We start from the raw sequence: 24,644 nt of genomic DNA on the forward strand, positions 1-24,644 counted from the left end.
CCTTACAATGAGACCCTCCTTCCATCAACATTTAACTGCATATAAGTCCGTAGGGAAAGATACAGTTTTTTGAGTCCCTTCCCTTTTTCATGATAGAATGTTAGTGGATCCAGTTTTGTATAGTGTTCTGCTAGCAGTAATAGCTGGAGGGAGTTAAGGAGGGCAATGGCCATGTCATGCCCAGAATACCCCATTCCACAACAGCCTCATTTGCTTAATATAGCAGAGTGATATCTATCTCAGCAGTCTACTTAATAAATAATTTACAAGTAGTACCTGATTTAAAGTATAGTGTTAGGTTCTGTCTTATAACCTCTAGTTAGAATTGTTTTACTATAGTTATATTAATACAAGGCTCAGTACATGTTGTAACAGATGATAACATTGAAATTGAATAGAGTTTCAGAAGACTGTGGAAGGATTCCTGTGCTGACAGCTCAGAGGTAGAGGACTTGATCTTTATAAGCAAGAAATTCCTAGTGACCCTAAACTGAAGCTCTGCCTTAAGACAAATGTTAGAATTATTATATACACACACTTGGAAAACTTTTTTAATCTGTGTCTTTAGCTTTAAAATATATCCGCAGGCTCTCTAAGGTGGCACTTATCACAGAGTGGCACTATCCCCAATAACACTGCCCATTTAAAGCCAGTGATATGCTTGCACGGAGACCTTCACATTTATATCTTCAAAACTGCTCTCACTAGATAGGTAAGTTCTGAAGGATGAAGCAATCCAACAGTATGAGCAGTAGATTCAGAACACTAAAAGAAATCATGTCTCTCTCATCTGTATTGTATTACTTCTAAGTATGCTGGGCATAGACACCTTAAATGTTTAGTTAGATATGGAAAAACAAGAACAAAATAAAATCATGTTACTAATAACAAAATAACAATTTTAAGGGTAACATTAATTTATTGGTAGATTATACAGCATGCTGTATTTATAAAATGGCTGCCTAAAAAGGCATTCTCACAGGTCAAACCAAGCATAAGCAAAAGACATTTTATGTCCATTTCTTGAGTTGTCTATAGAATTTCTGAAATATATCAAATTTCTGAACTGAGAGACAAATGGAAGACAGCCAGAGTCATTTGTCAAAAACCTTGAGGGAATTCTACATATAACAAATATTAGAAATGACTTATAAAATATAGATTTTAAATACTGCCTAATCCATAGTGTGTGTGTGTGTGTGTGTGTGTGTGTGTGTGTGTGTGTGTAAGACAGGATCTCAGATATCTCAGGTTGGCCTCACTATGTAGCTGAGGATGACATTACACTTATGAAACTGCTGAGTAAAAACATGCTAACTCCCTGTGGAGGTTTGAATATGCTTGGTCCAAGGAGTGACACTATTAGGAGGAATGGCCTTATTGGAGGCATTGTGTCACTGTAGGGTTGGGCTTTAAGATCCTCCTCCTAGTCAAGTGAAAGAGTCTTCTCCTGTTTTCCTTGGAACAAGATGTAGAACTCCTGGGTCCTCCAGAGCGATGACTGGCTGGACACAGCCATGATAACAATAGACTAAACTTGTGAAATTACAAGCCAGCCCCAATTAAATGTCCTCCATAAGACTTGTCTTGGTTATGGTGTCTCTTCACAGCAATGGAAACACTAAGACACTCCCAGATGCAGTGTTGCAACCAAACTCAGCCTCATACCTGTGAGACAAGTACTCTATCAACTGATTATATATATATATATATATATATATATATATATATATATATATATATTCCATCCCCAGCCTCAAATTTTATTTTTTCTAGTGAACCAGAGACATTCCTGTTTATCTTCTCCATGACCTCACTGTTTCCTCCTTTTTCTTTTTATTATTGTTAAATTGATTTTGATACATACATACATACACACACACACACACATACACACATATATATGTGTGTGTATATATATATGTATGTGTGTATATATATATATATATATATACACACACACACACACACACACACCCATGCCCATATATATATGGATGTTCTTTAAAGATTCATTTATGATGTTAGATTGTGATAACATGGAAGAAATAAAGCTGTGGTATTCTATACTTATAAAAACTTAAAGAAAGCCTCATCAGACCCACCTTCCTATGGGGCATGAATCCAAGAATAATTGTGGCAATGGGTTATCTTTTCACAGGAAGTAATCTCAAAAGTTTAATTTATATCCATAGTATTAACATTAGAATTAAAAATACTCTGGGGCAAATGGTCTCAATAAAATCACATTATTACCAGTAAGTGTGTTTTAATTTGTATGATGATAAGCTAATATGTAAGAAATAAAGGCTTCACTTGGCAAGTTGTGTTTATAGTATGGTTTGCATTATACATAAGGAATTTTGAAGAAATCTAGAAGTTTCTTTTTGTTCTGAAATATATGTCTTAGTTAGGTTTCCATGGCTATAAAGAGATACCATGACCAAGGCAACTCTTATAAAGGCAAACACTTAACTGGGGCTGACCAACAGTTTCAGAGATTCAGTTTATTATCATCATGGTGAGAAGCATGGTAGTATGCAGGCTGCCACTTCTACTTCCTGATCTGAAGGCAGCCAGAAGAAGACTGACTTCCAGGCAGGGGGGGGGTCGTCTCAAAGAGAACCCCCACAGTGACACACTTCTTTCAACAAGGCCATACCTCCTAACAGTGCCACTCCCTCGGCCATGTAAATCAGCACTTGATATAATTTTTAGGTATTATGGTGAACACACAGGTATACAGGAGCTTAGTCATTGCTCAAGGATTTAGAATTTCCTGGGATTTAGTAACAGGATAGAATTGAGACTCAATGCAGCCATGGGAGAAGCTCACTATCAGAGGTTAGTGCTGCTGTTACCCTTAGGAGAGGAGCTTCTCTTCATGGTGGATGAAGACATGGAGGGCTCATGACTGATCAGTGTGCTGAGAACGGCTGACTGTTAGATGCTCAGCCTAGATAGGAGGTCTACACTACTTGTTCCATGGCTCAGGAGACATTGTGGAGGAAGGAGTGGAAAGCATGTAACAGCTAGCAGAAGTGCTGTGGAAAGGTGTCTTCATGTCACTGCATCCTTGAGAAGACCTGCAGAAGACAGGACCTATCAGCATTGTCATAGAAGGGGAGGGGCTCATGAGATCCTGTCCCTCTCTGAAGATCCATAGGCAGTTATTATTTGTGTGTGTGTGTGTGTGTTTATGCATGTGGTCACGTGTAGCCATTAATTAATTGCCCATGTGTTTATCAACAACCCCTCAACTGTGGCAACAGAAGGAACTCTAATTAAACTACCTGGGTCACCAGAAGAATACATTAATTAGAAAGACGTGAAATTAGAAGGGGCACTGCTTGGAAAGAGAAGGGGATTGGTGTGATGGAGTCAGGAGAGGGTGTCATTATGATCAAGATAGGTATCTATGCATGTATTAGAACACTGCAGTAAAGCCATTCTTATCTACGTCGATATATATTAAGATGAGATTTCAAGATGAGAAAAACATATTTACTGTGGGATCTAAGAGAATAGAAACATTGCTTTGGAGAAGAAAGAGAAATACCAACAAAATCTTTGTTAAGAAAAGTACAAGTTTTCCCTTAAAAGTACAAGGTAGAAGAGTACTTTCTCAGCTGAGAAGGCGCAATGTGTTGAGCCTCTGATGGGGTGTAGAAGGCAAGACTGACTTCCGGTGACTTTTGCTGGAACACAAACTGAAGCCAAATCTTCTATTTTCTACAAGCACCAGAATTTTGTTCTATCAACAAGAAATGCCTTAGTAGGGCTTCAGGTGAGGTACTAACACAATGTTGGCTTAGGAAGTAGGGGAGGAAGTAGGAAGAAAGAAGGTTGGGAGAGAACAGGGAGAAGGGCTCTACCTGTAGTCCCCATAGAATTTAATGTTAGCACTGAGTAAGTGACATTCAGGAGTGAAAATATGAATTACTTCATTATGTACAGAACTGGCGTAGATTGGACATAAGAGAATTAGTAGAGAGGAGAGAGGAATCAAGCTTGGACTGTGCCAGGAAGAGTTCCGGATTTAAAGAAACCATGAGTTCAATGCTCTTCAAGTGCTCTGAGATGTTAGGCTAGTATGATTTGGTGATGTTCTGCTGACGAGATTAACAAAGAAGAAAGATTAGCAGTAAGGTGGGCTCTGTTCACTCTTAAAAACATTCCCAATATATTATTTAGCAAAAATATTCATGATTTTTTTAAATGTCAGATATAGGACAGTGCTATTTCACCTCAACATAACAAAAAGGCTGATCAATTAATTATCATTCAAGTGGATAAAACTGAGTGAGTTTGTTTGCATGGTATTTATTTTAGCTAAATCCCTAACAAGCCTCATCTGCTAATTGGACTTAGCATTTCTGTTGCTAAATGAGAAGTGTTTTGGCTGCTACATAGGTTAGTAAGAGCTACCCAGTGGAATAAACAGCTAACATCTGTTATCCTGTCCTGCTCCAGCTTGGCTCCTACCAAGTACAGCCACCCCAGAGTCAGAGTTTCTCTCTCTCTCTCTCTCTCTCTCTCTCTCTCTCTCTCTCTCTCTCTCTCTGTGTGTGTGTGTGTGTGTGTGTGTGACCCATGTAGATGTGAAAGCAATGGTCATTATGAGAAAAGACCAACAAACTCAAAGTGCTGAGTGTGGTGTCTTTGTTTAATTATTTGTTTATTTTAAACTGATAGACTCTGACACTAATTAAAACCTGGGAGAGTTTAGAATTTTTGTAATATTTTTATAACTATTTTATAATTAATTTAATTATTTCTTTGACATTTCCTACCCTGTGAAATCTATACTGACAATCATTAGATTAACTCTGAATATTTTCATGGTATCTTTTTTATTTTAAAGAAGCTCACTCTTGATTTAGCTGAACTTCGAAAAGAAAAGGAAGATTTGTTGAAGAAAGTGGAGTCTTCATCCGACATCACAAGCTTGGCAGAAGAAGTTTCTAGAATAATGGCTCCGCAGATAAAGGTTACCACACTGGGTCCTTCAAGAAGCATGGATTTGGAAATAAAGCAATTGCAGTGTAAACTAAAGGTGAGTATGCAGTATGGTAGGTTCAAATGCATCTAAGAAGTCACTGCGTCCTTACAGACATTTGATGGATTCTAATTTAGTTCAATAAAGGCCACCATGATAAAACCTTCCAAAAGACCATGAATATCGCATCTGCATAAGCCTTCAAGTCTCAGCTCTCTTCTCTTTCTACGGCTTCTATTTGTTTTTTTTCTTTTTATAGATTAATAATGTAGTAATTATGTATAAATCCTTAAGTAACAATTGCTACTCTTAGTAAGTTCAAACAGAGAGGAATTTAGTGTTAATCAGCTTGTCAATCATCCAATATTCTCAAACAGATTATCCTCAAATATCATTGGCCCACTGCAGTTTATTGTCCATTAGTCCTTTTGCTGTTTATGCCTGGGTTCCCTCATTCTTAAGATTTGTTTGCCAGGCTGGAAGATGCAGCATGGGCTTCACACCTGAGTCTGTCACGTGCTTAGCTGGCTGTCACCTGCAGCACCTCAGTACCCGCACATGGCCGTGGAACTGTCTTCCAGAAAGGTGACCATAGGGCACCAACCCAAGAGCACAAAGACAGAGAGGCCCAGAGCTGTGAGGGCCCAGATTTGAATTCACATATATGTCAAGAGCCATGTTCTCTTGGTGAAAGCAAATCACAGATGGGACCACATCCTAAGAATTGGAAAATGGTAGTTATACTTTTTTAGAGGGAACATCAAGTTATCTGTGATCACATTTCATCCAGTTCAGCTTGTGAGAAATCTATCATTCATTTTAAGTGATCTAACTGAGCCAGTAAGATTCTTAATCACACATTTACAATTTGCTAAGAGAAGTTCTATTTTCCATTAAAATACTTGATTCCTGAACTGTTATTGATGCTCCTTTATGGTCTGGCATGCTGTATAATGGTTTTATTATAAGTATTTTATCTTATTTGTAGAATAAAAAATGAAATAATATATTAAAATTACATTTTAGTCATTGTTAGCAACATTAAAATAAATGTGTTACTTTCTCAAACCAGTGCCTTTGTTTTAGATATAAACGTGATGAATTGAAATATATGTTTATTTTAATCTAGAATGCAACTAATGAGCTCACTAAACAGTCATCGAATGTGAAGTCTCTGAGAATGGAACTCCTGGCAAAGGACGACCACATAAAGGAGATGCACGAAAGGTGGGCTTTCACACGTCCATCTGTTGTGTCTGCTGCCACCTAGTGGCTGCTGTCTCTCCTCACCATCCCACACTCAAAACAATACCAGCATTTACCTTTAACAATGGAATTTTACTATTTTAAGACTGTTTTATGCCAACATAAGATGGAATTTTAAGGAATACTACATATAGCATGATTGACAACAACCTAGTTGCTATTTTTAATTAGAGTAAAATATTTAACACCAGTTTCCCTATTTAGTGTAATTTGAGTAACTATAAATTAATAAGTTTAAGACTAAACAAAAACCTATAATTCTAAGACTAAGAGAACATATAGTACTTGAATAGGATTAATTCCTAGGTTTATACAGCTAAGGTCAAATTGAAAGTTTCATTTGCTCATAAAGTAGCTAGAGGTTCTTTTATATATATTATTTTTAAAGGAGTTTAAATATCCTATGATATTCAACGAATGTGGTTCTCTTTCTTTGTGCTTTATAACTTTTAAAGCATTTATATGATAATCTGTTTAGACAGAACACATCACTGATAAATTTCTCATATGACCACCTGTAGGCAGTATTACAAGTGAAACTTACTTAACATATTAATAAATAAAACTTAGACAGAGGGTTACTGGCTGAATGTGGTGGCTTGTTCCTGTAATTCCAGCATTAGAAAGTTCAAATCAAGAAGATTGCCATGAAGCTGAGGTCTACCAGTGTAAAACCTCGTCTCCCAAACCCTCCAAATAGAAATCATTTGTATGTGTAGCTGAAAATGTCTTGAACTCTGTATAGACCAAGGGCAGTCAGTACATCATCATCATTAGTGCTGAGGGAAGCTCTGAATCCTGGCCCCATCTACCAGCTCTGTGCTTCCGGCTAATAGTCTTAATTCATGAAGTTGTTCTGAGGCACAAGTGAATCAGTACTTGAAGAGTTTGCCTGCAGATAACAGTGTCAGTGTGAGCTCTTGTCACATTCCATCATAGTGGAGCCATAGTTACAGCCTCAGGAGCAGAGGTCCTTGAAGTTAACGTTGCATTGCAGCACTCAGCATCACAAGGCGAACTAAGAGGTAAACTCAGTCTCAACTGAGTGGAGAAGTTAGTGTGCCTGACTACAGTCTCTTTGCATAGTGCAGGATTTTAAAATTTTTAATCAAATTAACAGTATTGTTCTTAACATTGTTAGGATTTTGATAGTCTCTATGTATCACTTCAATATACCTAAGCAATTCAAATATATAATTTAAATATAATTTAGTTTCATAAATTCTATGAACAATAATGCTCTTACTCAGTTCATCTTTCTTTTGCTATAATGCAAATATGTAATAATAACAAAGTCACAACCAGATTATGGATTTTACTAAAATATGATACTCAGATGCTTATTAAAATGCACTTTAATTTACTGACATAGTGGCATTAATACCAACTTTTCAAAACAAATAGTAGGACTGACCATAGGTACAGTATATCAAGATTCTTTCTGCTCCTGTTAAATTCTTCTTCCCTGAAGGACGTCTCGAATGGAGAGGGATATAACCATGAAAAGACACCTGATCGAGGACTTGAAATTTCGACAGAAAGTAAATTCAGAAAGTAATGAGAGTTTTAATGAAATGTTAGAAACTCTTGAAAAAAAGGTACCAATTTTTGTGTTCACTGATAAATTGTTTTCTACTGTATTCATTTTAACATAAATAATTTTTAAATTTATTTATTTACTTACTTACACTCCATATTTTATCCCCCTGCCCTTGTCCACCCTTCTATTGTTCCACATCCCATACCTCCTCCCCACCCCACTGTCTCCACGTGGATGTCCCCACCCCCCGACCCCAACCTCTAAACTCCCTGTGGCCTCCAGTCTCTTGAGGGTTAGGTACATCATCTCTGAATGAACACAGACTCAGCAGTCCTCTGCTGTATGTGTGTCGGGGGCCTCATATCAGCTGGTGTATGCTGCCTGGTTGGTGGTCCAGTGTTTGAGAGATCTCGGGGTCCAGATTAATTGAGAGTGCTGATCCTGCAACAGCTTCTTTCAATGTTTCCCAATTCAACAACAGGGGTCAGCTGCTTCTGTCCATTGGTTGTATGCAAATATCTGTCTCTGACTTTAGCTGCTTGTTGGGTCTTCCAGAGTGCAGTCATGCTAGGTCACTTTTTGTGAGCACTCCATAGCCTCAGTAATAGTGTCAGGCCTTGAGACCTCCCCTTGAGCTGGATCCCAAGGGGATCCTTTGGGCCTGTCTCTGGACCTTCTTTTCCTCAGGCTCCTCTCCATTTCCATCCAGACAGGAACAATTATGGGACAGAGTTGTGACTGGGATGACCCCCTCTCCCTCACTTGATGCCCTGTCTTCCAGCGGGAGGTGGGCTCTATAACTTCCCTCTCCCTACTGTTGGGCATTTCATATAAGGTCCCTCCCTTTGAGTCCTGAGAGTCTCTCACCTCCCAGGTCTCTGGTGCATTCTGGAGGGTTCCCCTAACCTCCTATCTCCCAAGGTCGCCTGTAAAGAATGGAAATAGCATAAATATTTAGTATTGAACATCTGTGCAAAATACTTACAGGATATAATATAGATAGAGTCTGCCTATTTGTATACTGCCATGCAGTAAAATGCTTAATTTTTAAAGTATCTAGTACTTGTGTTTTACATAATGATATCCCTATTTATTATTTTATATTATTTAATCCTACAGTGTAAAAGGACAGAAGCAGACTAACGTATCAGTGCTGTTTAAATTCTTAAATGTGCTTTATGCAACCCACAAAGCTTTAACTTTTTGTGTTGGTGGTTTTCCTGTATATATCTGTGCACCACATACGTGCCTGGTGCCTGTGGAGGTCAGAAGAGGGCTTTAGATCCCCTGGAATTCAAGCTTTCAGATGGTTGTGAAATGTCCTGGGAATTGAACCTGTGTCCTCTGTAAGAGGAACAAGTGCTCTTAACCACTGGGCTGTCTCTCCAGCCTCTCCTTTATACTCTCACTTCAAATCATTTCAGATATAGCTTTAAAATTCTTTCTTAAGTAATTATTTCTCTAGAGGCATTAAGCTAAATGGAAAGCAGTTTCCTTTGTTATTCTTTGAACTATATAAAGAATGTTATTATTCTATTATACATATCATATGTTTTAGTTTGGTTATTAAGAATTGCTAGTTCTTCCTAATGTGAATACTACAAGTAGACTATTTTAATTTGATACAGTTTATGAGACAGTGAATTCCGTTAGACTAGTTTAGTTTCTGAGGATACAATACAGTATACTACTGTAATGCCCTTACTAACAGTATTACCTTTATGCTTCCATTGTAGGTGAAGTCATTAACTGAAGAATGTTCCAACAAGAAGGTATCAGTAGATTCACTAAAGCAAAGACTTAACGTTGCTGTGAAAGAGAAGTCACAGTATGAGCAGATGTATCAGAAAACTAAAGAGGAGTTAGAAAAAAAGGTACGGTCTGAACATCCAGAGCTTGATTTGAACGCAGTGATGCGGTTCTCATCGTTAATGCTGTCACCCTTTCTCCCTACATCAATATGAACTACTTAATAACTCCACGTAACTATAAAGAATACTGTGTCACTACATGAACCCTTAGACTTTGTTTACCGTAATGAGTGTGGTGCATCAGCAACATAAATAAAAGCAAGCATCACCTTTACCCAAATGAAAGTAGGTTGCACGTATAGAAGGATGCAGTCTAACTCGCATAACTCACCAGTATGTGCGTGAAACACCTTTTCTTTTCTTAATATCAATCTTTGGCAGGATCTCAAGATGAGTGTCCTGATATCAAAACTAAATGACACAGAGACAGCCATGGCTCAGATTGAGACGGCGGCTTCAGAGCAGCTCCAGGGCTTAGCACTGCAGAGTGAGCAGGTCCTGGAAGGCGCGCAGAAGAAACTGCTGTCCGCCAATGAGAAGATTGAAGAGTTCACCATCTTTGTGAAGGTTGGAGCCTTTGTGAAGGTTGCTTTCCTCCTGGCAGAGGCGTTGTCCTCTTTCTGAGGATTAGGGGAGCTGTCAAGGTCTTTGCTTTTAGTTGTTGCTGATGTTACTGCATAGAGACGACCTCACTATATATACATAGAGAGAGCTCAGTGGGCTTCAGACTGCTGATTCTCCTGCCTTAATGCTTATGAGGAGTGCAGGGGTGTTTCTGGCTTTCTTGCCTTTCTAATCAATCCACAAAACCTTTTCTCCTACCCGGGGGGGGGGGGAAGTCACAGTGTTCAAACTTTCTTTGTAGCAGATTTTATGGTTTGAGTTTTAAATTATTCACCCTATTGTTAGTATTTCTTTCTTAGCATTAGTTTAGTAGTGAAATGGTAGTAGTCAAGTAATCAAGGTAGACTTAAAATGAATTAAGTCACTTCCACCCTGTTTTTAAAACCACCCAAGCAGTCAGGCGTGGTGACGCACACCTTTAATCCCAGCACGGGAGGCAGAGGCAGGCAGATTTCTGAGTTCGAGGCCAGCCTGCTCTACAAAGTGAGTTCCAGGACAGCCAAAGCTACACAAAGAAACCCTGTCTTGAAAAACCAAAAAAAAAAAAAATAAAAATAATAATAATAATAAAAAACACCCAAGCAAGGACAAAGATACTCCTGTGTTCAGTTAAGGTAAGGTATATGAATTCAATACAGCCAGAGAATTAGAATTCCTGACTCAGGAAAACATAAAGGCAGCTAAAGTGCCTGCACATAAGTGATGGCCCAGTTGTCTTATCTAGATGCCACCTACACATCAAAGAACCCCAGAAAGATTTAGGAATTAATGAGACATAGAACCACCTGAGCTGTGATTGTGGGAGGAGAGGAAGACACATTTAGCACCCTTCCTCCCTTCTCCAGAAGCAGCAGTCATGGAGAGCAGAGAGCAGAGAGCCTGTGATGGTTCTGCCCTGTTTAATCCCCTATAAAGCGCCAATAACTCTACTCAGTGCCTTACATTCTTTGTCTTGTAGTGAGTAAGAAAATCTGTCACTGCCAGCTAGACCATGATGATTTCCTTAATAGGGGGAACAATCTCTTATTAATCTTTATCTCCACAGCATGCACCACAGTGCCTTGGAAAGAATAGGTGTACATAGTGATTGCTAATTAAATGAAATTTACATTGGAAATGTGAAGTATTAATGATCGTCCTATTGACCGTCAGTGTTGAGTATAAAATGGTTTGCAATGGGAAAGAAAGTCCATCCTTTTCCCCACTGCCCCCACCCACATTTCCCGCTGTGCTTCAGTCCTTAGTGAGCATGGTGCTCCCCCTGCAGATGGCATGAGAGCCGCCAGTTGAGAATGTAGAAACTGGAACTAACGGGAAGACTCTCAAGGCAGTCCTATTGCCTCAGTAGGTGTGCATTTTCCACTTATGGGCTCTTTATAAAGTATAAATTTAAATATCTTCCTGAAAGTTATATCACCATTCCCAGCCTTGGTTTCCATGCCTCAGCATAATAGGAACCCCCAGCTTATATCCCACTAAGTGGGCTGGAGAGGTGGTATAGGGGTCAAGAGCACTTGCTGCCCGTGCAGAGGGAGCAACTTCAGTTCCCAGCACCCACATAGAGCTGCTTACGTACAGCTGCCTGTATCTCCAGCTCCAGGGATCTGACGCCCTCTTCTGACTTCTTTGGACAGGTGCACATACATGACACAAAATGTGTTAAACTTTAAAATGTGTAAAATAAGTTATTTTACATTTATGTTATCATCATGTTCTCATATCAGCTCAAGTAGATTTTTCTCTCTAGACAGATCAAGAGCTGGGCCATATTTGAAGCCCTTGGTAAGGAGGCCCTCTGCTGAGTATATCAGAATGTCTACAGGCATAGGACTTATTTACAAGTAGTAATACTGCTGGGCATGTACTTTAGTTATGCAGTGGCACATAACTGGGTTTTAGCTGTGTGCCATAATATGTTGTACACCCCCCACCATATAGGGGCCCAAAGCATTGTCAGTAACGTGTCAAGGAGATGCCCGGCTTTGTTTCATTAGAAATCATAGGTCCTTATAAGTTTCTCATTTAAAAGTACCTACAAAATGAGTGAAATAAGCATTTGATCTCCCATAATAAAGTTTTAAATGGTATAAAGTCAAGCCAATAATGCACACCTAGGAATATCGTGAATGGTTGAAAAGATTAATTTCAGTGAATGTAATTTACCTTTCCTGACTTAAAATGCCATTTTTTTTCTGTTTACTGAAGTCTCACCCTTTAATTTATAATGAAAAATCTCTTTGAATATTGTTGCTACTTGACCCATATAGGACCATTTTTATTATGACTTTGTTTTCCTGGTTTCTTTTCAACATTGGTTTTCCTTTGCTGTGCTTTTAGACAGGATATAAAATATGAATTAGACACATATGAGTTTTATTACTTTCGATCATTGTTTTTAGGAAATATACTTTGAATATGGTCTTTTCAAAGAAAAAAAAAGGTAAATGAAAACCAGAAATAGGAAAACTATAGGAAAACTAATTTCATGGCTACATAATTTGATTTTTATCCACTTAGTGTAATTTTGTGATCATGATAATATAATTTGTATATTTCTCCACAGAAAATAGGTTAGCAAAAATTAACCTTAAAAAGCACACATTTTACTTATGTGCCTAAGTCTCTAAACTCTAGTTATTCAAAGGTGACATTGATCCTTAATAGTGATATACTGGTAATAATTCTAGTTCAGCAGGATCCCAAATCTGCATTTGACAGCTAAATGGAGAGATAAGAGCTTTAGTGGCTACGAGCGAGCACTGGCTCTTTTGACACAGGACTCAAGCTCAGTTCCAAGTACCCACAAAGAGGCTTAAACCCATGTGTACACTCAGTTTCAGGGGATCTGAAACTATCTTCTGGCTTCCAATGGAACACATGTAGCACCGAGACATACATGCAGAAAATTATAGAAACACATTATTTTTTAACAGTTGAATCTATATGACAAAAACATATCCATTTGCCATTTAAAAGTTAAAAACTCCCAATTTCCAGGGGTCCCTTGACGTTTGTTGTAATGTGTTTTCTGCTGATGCGTGCTTGACACTAACATCATGCTCTTTTTAAGTTTTTCTAACCAAGGCTGCCAGCAACCAAATGCAGAAATATTGGGAGGTTGGGTCTTAGTAAGGTGAAGTCAGCCACTTTTCTTCCTCACCTGAGTGACCTGGGACTGGGCAGGGAAGCTCAGGGGCCATGCACCCAGGTAACATGCCATCTGCAGGTTCTGGGGCCCTGCTGTGTTAGCTCTATCTCACCTAAGCTTCTGTGCTTTTGTAAATGAATGGCATCCTGCCTTTCGAATATACTTTCTCACTCTTCTCCAACTCTTACCCTTCCTCACTTCCTCCTTCCTCTCTCTGGACCCACTTCCAGAGTTAGCTTAGGCCTTCAAGGGGATCTCTCCGTTAACCTTGTAGCCAGGGGGACAGAGTTCAACTCTGCTCCATACTAGGTTTGTGACCTCCGGCAACTGATTTCATCCTCTGGATCTCAGTTTCCCTCCCCATAAGATGACTATGATAATAGGGCATCCCTGGGGTTAGGGTCGGAGTAACCGTTCATAGCTAAAAGTTCAGAATGGCGCCAGGCAAACCAGAACTGCTCTGAAAGTATCAACTGTTGTTGAGAGCAATGGTAAGTAAGAGGATAGCTATCTCCTAATTAGTTACTGTGTGTACAATTAAAATGCAACTGTATGCTTTTTATTTTCATTGTTTCAAGTATATTATATAGCCAACTTTAAGAAACATTATCAATAATCTCCTTATTGTACCATCAGCCAAGAGGCTCATTACATTCTTGAAGAATTGATCAGACAAATAGATAGACATGCACCAGAATTATAACTACTTTTCAGATTAAAAATGTGAAGGCAAGAGCTGTTCATAAATATGCATAGTTCTTATATGGATCATCATAATCACAATGTATTCTTCACAGAGCTTTTTAGATATCATATACACTAAACTACTTAATAAATATTATCAGTAGTTTTAATAGTACTAATGTTTGCTCTGGTCCGGTTGTGGAATCTGTGTTCCCTTTAGTCTTCTCATTTATTTGTAGGGCACCAGCAGATTATGGAAGAGGTGGAAGGGCCATCTGCTCTAGATCTACTCTTGAATATGGAATTTGGCCCTAGGGTGAAATCAAGTGCTTTGAGCATCTGGGCTGGATATATGTGGCAGAGCTGAGGCTTTGAATTCTCCTAGTAACTGGATAAAACACACTGGGGAAATTTCTAGAAGTGTTTGCTCAATTTGAGTCAGCCCTGATATATATATATAGGCTTGTTAATGTGCTTGTATGTGAGAGTCATATGCCAGGCGCCATTTTCTCAGAATTTTTTGTTGTTGTTTGTAACTGAAAAAAAAAAAAAAGCCATTCCAGCCAAACAATGGTATTTAGCTGGAACCAATATAAGTTTTTGTTTGGTAACATTTACTTTGATTCTTGGGGTATATGCACTCCTTTCTTCTTTAGTGTAGGCATTTGTTGAACATTCCAATTTTATGTTTACATTTTCATGGTTAATATTTAGCACTGATCTATTTTTTAACTAGGAGTTTTAAACACTTCTGTAATATTATCATCTTGAACTCATACTTAATCTTTGTCTCACTCAAGGAAAATTGGAGCTTTTAAAAGGAAAACATTTTAATAAGAATATATTAACTGGTGAACTTTAAACTCTATAAACTATACCTCAGCAAACCTATTGGAATGCTGTTAAGACACAGGCACAATTCTGAATTACGTGTTAACCTGGCAGCACCTTGGGATTCTCCTAGTGAAAGGGGCTATTCCTTGACCCAGAACCAAGAATTCAAGCCTCTTCAGAATTTTTCAAAAGGCTGTTAAATGCATTATTTCGTTGGGAAACCATGATAAGAATGATGACTTCAGAGTTTTTAAGTGAAAGTCAGGATCCTATGTTATTAGCTAATACATTCAAGACTCACAAATAAGACTAGAAAACTTGAAGAAAATAAAGCTGGGAAAGTAGATCCAGTAAGAGTGGAATATTATGGTTTCCTGGTTACTGCACACGACTGCTGGTTATAGTAAATGATCATAATTGAAAACTGAGTAGCTGTGTGTTGGCATGTCCATCCAAGAAAGTAGTTTCATTTTTAAAATGTACTCTGATATTGGGACAATTGGAGATCAGTATAAAGGATTCATGTTGCCATATTTGGGTAAAGAAAATTGGTGTGTCCCTAATAATATGCTAAAAGCAATGCTTGAAGGAAGTGTGGAAATACAAAAGGGAATTGATGAGATGATTACTTTCCCATGGTATGCTTAATCTATAGTATATTCATAAATCAGTAATTCAAAATAGAAAGGATACTTTCTTTTTAAATCATCTACAACATTCACAAAGACTATTTTATATCCTTCCTCAACAAATTCATAAAGGCAAAAGTTATTTTCACTATCTATCATCAGTATACTATAATATAATTATGCTTTAACAAAATAGCTATCAAAATACATTTACTTTACAAAATTTCCAACTCTCTCTGACTTGGGACTTAGACAGACCTAACATTTGAGTTCTTCAAACAGAAGAGTGTGAGTGTCTACATTAACTTTCAGTGTAAGGTGCTAGAAAAAGAAATCAGCAGAAATGGAATTAGAGAGCTACATCACTTCCCTTGTGGCTTCAACAAAATACGTGTCAGAAGCAACTTAGTGGGGGAAGGAGGTTTTTCTTGCCTTACAGGTTATAAGTAGTCCCATTTAAGCGTCTTGAGGTACTTCTGTACTGGTTTCCACAGTAGTTGTACAAGTTTACATTCCTCCATTTCTCCATATCCTCCTGACATTGGATCAAAGCCATTTTGACTGGAAACTAAAAGTTTTAATCTGCGTTTCCCTGATAGCTATGGATATTGGACATTTTTTTCAAATATTTATCTTGGTAATTTATATTTGTTTTTTGGAACTATTTATTCAGTCCATTAGATCAGTCATTGATTGGATAATTAGCTGTGTGTCTGTGTGTGTGTGGTGGTGGTGTTGAGTTTGTTTCTTTATACGTAACTGAAAGGACAAATGTTTATAGACTGGTATTAGGGAAGAGACAAGTTTAGTAAATCCGTGATTGTAGATTCTCCTCCAATAACCACAAATTCACCAGCACTGAGGAGTAAGCCAGGTTTCCAGTACCAGACAAGGAGCAATTCGGAAAAGTCCTATCAGATAAGTGAGTGAAGTACAAGGAAACATGGCAGGGGATTATGTGAAATTAGGAAGCAACAGGAAGAAAGTGTGCAACCTATCAAGGAAACAGAAACCACAAATAAAAAGGAACAATATTCTCAGAAAATGTAAATATTGAAAAAATTAGAAAAATAACTTGTGTTATTCTCTCCTTTTAAGATATGATTTAAAGTTTAAAAATTTTATAAAACAATACTAATATGTCTGTATGAGTTGTGTTTATAAAAACAAAAGATGTAAGGACTGGTAAATGGTCCAGTGTGTAAGAGTACTTGTTCTACAAGCATGAGGTTCTCAGGTATAGTCCCCAGTAAATAGTGGGGCATGGCTGTGTATTGAGGGCCAGAGACAGTAGCTCACTCACTGTACAGAGCATATGAGAAACAGTAAGATTCCGATCCAGCAGAAGACAGCGATTCAATAGGACAGGTAACAATACAGACATCCAGAGTCATGGTCCAGCCTCTGCATCCATATGCATCCCTTGCACATACGCACATACCTCACAGGACACACATATTGGTGTGTGTGTGTGTGTGTGTGTGTGTGTGTGTGTGTGTGTGTGTGTGTGTCTGAGAGAGAGAGAGAGAGAGAGAGAGAGAGAGAGAGAGAGAGAGAGAGATGCTAAGAGAAAATGAAGCTGTTATCAATTAGAGACATTTACTTCTATGGAGAAAAGTAATTATAGAAATAATATAAGACTGGACTAAAATTTCCAATAAAAGATTCCTAGAATATTCCATAACAGATTCCCTTGAACTCAAGGATAGGTCATTTAAAATTTCACAGAAGAAGCAAAGTTTTTTTTTTCATGAAAAAGAAAAAAATTCACAAGACTTCTGAGACATCATCAAACTAAATATATGTATGATAGGAATTTTAGAAAGCAGAGAGATAGAAGAACAGAAAGACTATTTAAAGAAATAATATGAGAAAATGTCTCAAATTTGGAGAGAGGGAGGGGAGAGAGAGGAGGGAGAGGTGTACAGATTCATAGCTGCAAAGATCCCCCCCTCAAAAGACTGAGCACAAATGTTCGATATGAGGGTGTACACAATTAAATTGCCAAATAGTATATGCAAAGAAAATATTGAAAAGGGAAAAAACATATGACTCATCATATACAAGAACCCTCTATAAGAGGGAGCACCCCTGTACGATTGCCAAAGCACTGCTCAGAAATGCCTCAGACATAAGGAGAATATGAGATGTCCTCAAAACAGTGAAAGTAGAATCTGCCAGCCAAGAGTACTGTAGTCAAAACCTCAGTCCTTCAGAATGAGGGAGGGAATAAAACTGTTCCGGTAAACTGACATGAAGGGTGTGTGCTTTATTAGGGATGTTGCCCAGGGTTCCTTAAGAGAAACCTTTTCTATAGACTCTAGTATTTAATGGTGTTGTAAAAATGACTTTCAACTATAATTTACAAATTAAAATATGTAGAAACTACATGACAAAAGTTTGAAGTTGGATATACAATATAAAATTATTGATAAACCATAATATCCAATCTCTACATGTGAGAAGTGTCATCAATATGTGACCACTATCACAACACTGTTAGCAGCTGGAAATGGGAAACTGCAGGTATTTTATGAAAGCAACAAGATGTTGACAAAAGAAATTCTAAAATAGGAATTCACAGATAAAGAAAAACCTCAAAGTATATGAAACAACAACAACAAAAAGTCACCAAAGGGCGACACCAAGAATGGAGGAAATGATAAAGGAGTGGCAGAAGGAGCAATGGTCAGAAAACAGTTAACACAAAGGAAACAGTACACACAGGAGCTGAGGATGTTTATTTTAAATGTAAATAGACCAAACTCTCTAGTCAGAAGATGCCTGTGTGACTGAATAGATTTCCCTTCCTTACATCTTTCTTTCTTTTGAACGTGTGAACTGTATTTATAAAAAAAAAAAAAAAAAAGACTAAATTTATCTGTAAAGGCACACCTAACTGAAAGTAAAGAGATAGAAAAAGATATTCCATACAAATGATAACTACAAGAAAACATAAGTGGATTAATTTATAACAAGATAGACTTTAGTTAATAAACACACAAAAAAGAAAATGACAAAAACAGTTATAAACATTTGTCCATCAAATATTAGTGCGCCTAAATAAATAGAGCAAATACCCTGAGCATGGGAGGGAGGAAAGGAAAGGAAAATGGTGGCCCTTGACAGTATTCCCTCTCGGCATAGAGGACATGCCTAGCAGAACTGAGCCACACCAGAGACCACGCTGTCCTCTCGGACATGTATGGAACAGTTTTCAAAACAGGAGAATGTGGGGTTACAAAAACAACTTTTAAAGATTTGAAGATTGAAGACATTTAAAGCATCTTTTCTAACCCTGTTTGTGTAAAAATACAAATCAGTAATGAAAGGAAAATTCCTGAAAATGTGGAAGTTGAGCAATTTGATCCCCAAAAGCTAATAGGACTGAGTATAAATGAAAGAAATAAAGAGATAACAAGACAAATGAAGGTGGAAACAAAACTTATGTGTATGTGGTGCAGAAAATTTGGGTTTGAGTGGAAAGATTACAGCTATAAACAAAAGGGTCTCAAGTGCACAGTCTAACTTGGAATCTTCAAGAGCAAGGGGAACAATAATTGAACCCACAGTTAACAGAAGGAAGGAACTAGTATGCATTGGGAAAGAGATGACTCAGATAAAAGGAATAGAAAACAAAACAAAGATCAGTGTAAAACTGACAAATCTTTAGTCAGCTAGACTAATAAGGGAAGCAAAAATAGAATTTATAACTCTGACTACAGAAATATGGCTGATAAGCAATAAGTAACCAGATCATAAGAGAATACTTTGAACAATTATATGCTAAGAAGTTAGAGAAACTATAATAACTGGATATTCCTGAAAACCAATGACCCACCAAGACTGAATCATGAAGAAACACAAAATCCAAACTGAATAACAAGTAAGGCAATTGAATCAGTAATCAAAAACCTCCCAACAAACAGAATTTCTCTGCCATATGGCTTCCCTACCGCTTGGCCCAACATTAAGAAGAATTAATGCCAGTTCCTCTTAAACTCTTCCAAAAAAAATTACACGACTGAAAACTTCCAAATTTTCTTTACAAGGTCAGTATTACTCTGCAAGCAAAGTTAGATGTGGACATGGGTAGAGAAGAAAATTACATTTCATTATCATTCAAAGACAGATGCAAACATTTTCAACCAAGTACTAGCCAGACACATTAAAAACCTCATACACCATGTTAAAATGGCATTTGGTCTGTGGATGGTTCAGATATCCAAATAAATACATATGAGGTGCTAAATTATCAGAATAAAAAAGTCATATTGTCACCTAGTACATATAGAAAAAGAATTTCACAAAATTCCCCATTTTTATGTTTAAAAACAATATATTAAATATGGAGTGAGTGGATCTCAGTTCAGTAAAAGCACTAAAGGTACAGCTGACATCATATGTAAAATCAGGTCCAATGTAAAAGGCTTAAAGAAATAAAAGTTACAGAAATCATGAGGGGGGACTGTAGTTATCTCTGTTTGCAGATTGCAGACTTAAAAATCCCTAAGACTATCCCTCAAAATTAACGAGGTCAATCGTGTTCTGTCTCTTTAAGAGCACACCCTCTGAGACAGCAGTGAGAGGAATGGTCAGTTACAATAACGCCAAAACAATAAAAGAAACACTAGGAGTAAAATTTAACCAAGAATATGGAATTTCTGTTAATTAATGTTAATTTCTGTCACTGATGAAATTCATTGAGAAAAATATAAATGGAAAAATAGACTATGCTCATGGGTTAGATGAATTAATAATGTTAAAATGTCTTAGTACCCAAGTGTGTGTGTTTATCTACTACAATTGTTGTTAATAATCCCATCATATTTAACATACATAGTAAAGAATTGTATAAAATGATAAAAGATGTTGACTAAACAAAGCCATGTTGAACAAGAAGAATTAAGCCAAGGGTATTATACTTTCTGGTTTGAAACTGTATTGAAAAGGTGTCATACTCAAACCTTCATGATTCTCACATAATAAAAGGAACATAAATCAACAGAACAGAGCAGAGAGCTCATAAATTAATCTATGGACATATCACTAGCTAGTAAGTGACAGACACAGAGAGCATATGATAGTGAATGTGATGTTTGTTTGTTTGTTTGTTTTAAATTTTTGATAAATGGTACTGGGAAAACTGACTGACTAGGGATTGACTGAGAAAAGGGCATGAATACAGTTTATCAAATAATGATATGTTCTTGTTGCTATGACAATATACTGGACAAGAAGCAACTTAAGAGAGGTTCTGTTTGGGCTCATAGTCTAGGGTTGACTCTATCACAGTGGTAAGGCTTAGCTATGACACTACTTCACAGCTGTGATCCCTACATCTCCAAGGATCAAGGACCAAAGAGACAAGAGGACTAGAGCCAGGTTGTAAACCTTAAATCCAACCCCCAGTGGGTTGCTTCTACCAGCTAGGCTCTACCTCCTAAAGATTCCACAGCATCCGAAACACACTTGCTGGGAAACAAGTTCTCAAACTTTACATGAGCCTGTGAGTGATATTTTGCATCCAAACCATAACAGATGGAAATTCCATCTACTTCAACCTAGGTTTAGGTTAGCCAAAAATGTTCTCATTTAGTAAAATCTCATAAAGCTGTATGGTCAAGGCATATTGTATTACACTGTGTAAAAAATTTGATCTCAAAAGTACTAAAAGTATTCATCATTAGTTAATGATATACATGGTAATATAATTAGGGACCAACTGACAGATGCCTGCCACCTTCTTTAAAATGCTTCAAGGATGGAAGATAGATCAATGGGTAAATAGGTACATGACAAATCAAATATAGAAAACTGATTACAATATACAGGTTGGTGGTATATGTGCCCTACACATTTTCAGCCTTTCTGTATGTTTAACGTTTATATAACTGAATATGTAGGGTGTTATTCTCAAGCATCCTCCTCCAGAGGCTCCTGCACATCATAGTCTTTTCCAGGGTTCTGATTTGAGTCACATCAGAAAGAAAATCTCTGCTATAAAAGATAGAAAAAGGAAACATCTTAAAGTCCCCCAGTTCAACTACCCAACTACTTAGCTTTTTAATCAACTTAACATGGGCCATCTGGGAAGAAGGACTCCAATCTCTATTAAAAACACAACCCACACATCAGCTGCTTGTTGTTGTTGTTGTTGTTGTTGTTGTTGTTGTTGTAGATAGTTTCTTTATTCACATTTCAAATGTTATCCCCTTTCCTAGTTTCTCCTCCAAAAATCCCCTATTCTCCTCCCTCCCCCTGCTTCCCAACCCACCCACTCCCACTTCCTGGTCCAGGCATTCCTCTATTCTGGGGCATGGAACCTTCACAGGACCAAGGGCCTCTCCTCCCACTGATGACCGACTAGGCCATCCTCAGCTACATATGCAGCTAGAGCCATGAGTCTCTCTGTGTGTTTTCTTTGATTGGTGGCTTAGTTGCAGGGAGCTCTGGGGATACTGGTTAGTTCATATTGATGTTCCTCCTAGGGGGCTGCAAACCCCTCCAGCTTCTTGGGTACTTTCTCTAGCTCCTTTATTGGGGACCCTGTACTCTGTCTAATGGAGGACTGTAAACATCCACTTCTGTATCAGTCAGGCACTGGCAGAGCCTCTCAGGAGACAGCTATATCAGTCTCCTGTCAACAAGCTCTTATTGGCACCTGCAATATTGTCTGGGTTTGGTGGTTGTTTATGGGATGGATCCCTAGGTGGGGTAGTTTCTGGATGGCCATGCCTTCAGTCTCTGCTCCAAACTTTGTCTCTGTAACTCCTTTCCTGGGTATTTTGTTCCCCCTTCTAAGAAGGATCGAAGTGTCACACTTTGGTCTTCCTTCTTCTTGAGTTTCATGTGTTTTGCAAATTGTATCTTGGGTATTCTGAACTTCTGGGCTAATAGCCCAATCACAAAAGAACACAGATGATATGCACTCACTGATAAATAGATATTAGCCCAGCTTGTTCTGTTGGCAAGTCTGTTAGGCCTTTTCTCGATGGAGAATTGATGTGGGAGGACCCAACCCACTTAGGGTGGTCCCATCCATAGGCAAGTGGGCCGAGGCTGTGTATGAAAGCAAGGTAAGGGAGCTATGAGCAAGCATCAGTAAGCGTTGTTCCTCTGCTGCTTCTGCTTCCCTTCTGGTCTGCAGGCTCCAGCCTGTGGGTCCAGCCTGGATTCTGACCTTTTCTCCACAAGTTGTTTGTGGCCATTTATTTATCATGTAGGTATCAATAGATACCTAACTAGGATAACTACATTAAGCTTTTTCCCCTGTGAAACTGTATAGTTAAAAAAAAACAATAAACCATGAAAAAATTAACATATTCAATAGACAAATATAATTTCAATAGCATAATGTGATTTACTATACCAATTTAAATTTAACAGTGAAGATATAGGTATGTCAAGGCTGATTCTCCACTTGATTTGTAATAATAGAAATGAGAATTTGGAACTCCAAGATAGTTATAAAAGCAAATTGTACTAAAGTATCAGATTAGTGTTTGCTAATACAGTGGAGAAACAGATATTTCACTCTGTCTGTTTGGATTTCAGAGTGCGTGTGTGTGTGTGTGTGTGTCTATGTGTGTGTGTGTGTGTGTGTGTGTGTGTGTGTGTGTGTGTGTGTAAGTTGTTATTATCTGGGAAAAAGAGTAAAGAGAAAATCAAGTAACAATCAGCAACATGACAGCGATCCATACTCTTTGCAGTGGTAATTTTACTTTTTGCTTTGTGTGAGAGAGCTGCCAAGGATTGTTTATGCAAACCTTTGAACTAGCAGAATGTTGAAACAGCCCAGCACCTGGCCAGCCTGTCTTGGGCTCCCAAAGCCATCCTTGTATCTCCACAGAGAACTCTGGCCATGCAGAGTAAAATGTGCTTTTCTTATTTGCCTAGAAGAGTGACACATACTAGCACTTCTTGATTTCTCAAAAGGGAAATGTGAAGACTTCTGTGACATAATTTCAGCTTTTGTGTGTGTTTCAGCTCCTCCCATCTTATGAGCAGGAGTCAGTCACAGCGGCACTATACTAGGTCGTGTCAAGTTCCCAGTGTCTCTAATTTAGTTTCAGTAAAATAGTACAGAAGCAACTTTTTCAGTGGTCACCTTTCATCAGCATATGTAGCAGTTAAACCCACTATGCAATAGCTTATTAAAATTAATAAGCAAATAGTATGCTTACAGATAAATAGAACCAACAGTCTCATCAGCTTAGTTGTGCTTTATCATGATTACAAGCAGCCTGCCTGCTACAAGCTTGACCAGCCAAGATACCAGTTAGCATATCTGAAACTGAGTTTGAGAGCTGTGGTTAATAAAGAAATGTAGTTAAGAGGTGATTTAAGAGAGCTTTTATTACCTAATGACAATAGGTAGACAACAGCCCATTTTCTTCCAAAATAAATAAAATCAGTGTAACCTTAATAAAAATGATTTGCTAGTGCGTTCACATTTTTATGTTTGGGCCATTTTGTCTTCATTATGACTTCCATATGAACCCATGCTCTCTCCAATATGTTTTAGGCTTTGGTCAATGAGTTACAAAGTGATGTCCATGGGACAAGACATCAAATCAGAGAGCTTAAGAAGATGCAAAAAAGCAGACATGCTTGTAAAACCTCAACCCATAAAGCCCAGACCTTGGCAGCTTCCATCCTGAACATCTCACGGTCAGACCTAGAGGAGATACTGGACACAGAAGATGAAATGGTAAGAGCACTTGAATACTCATTAATAAAGAGCTGGCTGTACTTTTACTTAAATATACTTTGTTGTTTTGTAATTCTTAGAATTTCATTTTATGAGGATATTGTCAAGTTGTCAAAAAAAGATACACACAGTATAACCAACTCCACGCCTTTAGAGAAATTCAATATATAATGTAGACATGAGTCAAGTATGTAAGAGGAAAGGATAGCAGACATAATAAGCAATGAGGAGGATTCATGTTGCTTGTTACTCATGCCAGTTTTCCCTTCCTGTCTCCCCCATTCTCTTTAGCTAATAATACTTTATATCTTGTAAGCGGGGGGGGGGGGGTGTCATTGTTGATGTGTGTGTGTGTGTGTGTGTGTGTGTGTGTGTGTGTGCACCCGCATGCGCACA

The 24,644-nt window shown here is 37.9% G+C and overlaps 1 protein-coding gene across 1 annotated transcript in view; it reads left to right on the forward strand.

Annotated features, from left to right (window-relative positions):
- Cntln (centlein) overlaps nt 1-24,644 on the forward strand; it is a 236,149-nt gene that overhangs the window by 195,324 nt on the left and 16,181 nt on the right. The window contains exons 20-25 of the mRNA XM_021161204.2: nt 4,865-5,056; nt 6,129-6,226; nt 7,737-7,863; nt 9,542-9,679; nt 9,998-10,183; nt 24,063-24,248. Coding sequence (XP_021016863.1) covers nt 4,865-5,056; nt 6,129-6,226; nt 7,737-7,863; nt 9,542-9,679; nt 9,998-10,183; nt 24,063-24,248 — 927 coding nt within the window. The remainder of the gene's footprint in view (nt 1-4,864; nt 5,057-6,128; nt 6,227-7,736; nt 7,864-9,541; nt 9,680-9,997; nt 10,184-24,062; nt 24,249-24,644) is intronic.

This window comes from Mus caroli, chromosome 4, assembly GCF_900094665.2.
Source record: "Mus caroli chromosome 4, CAROLI_EIJ_v1.1, whole genome shotgun sequence".
Classification (NCBI taxonomy): domain Eukaryota; kingdom Metazoa; phylum Chordata; class Mammalia; order Rodentia; family Muridae; genus Mus; species Mus caroli.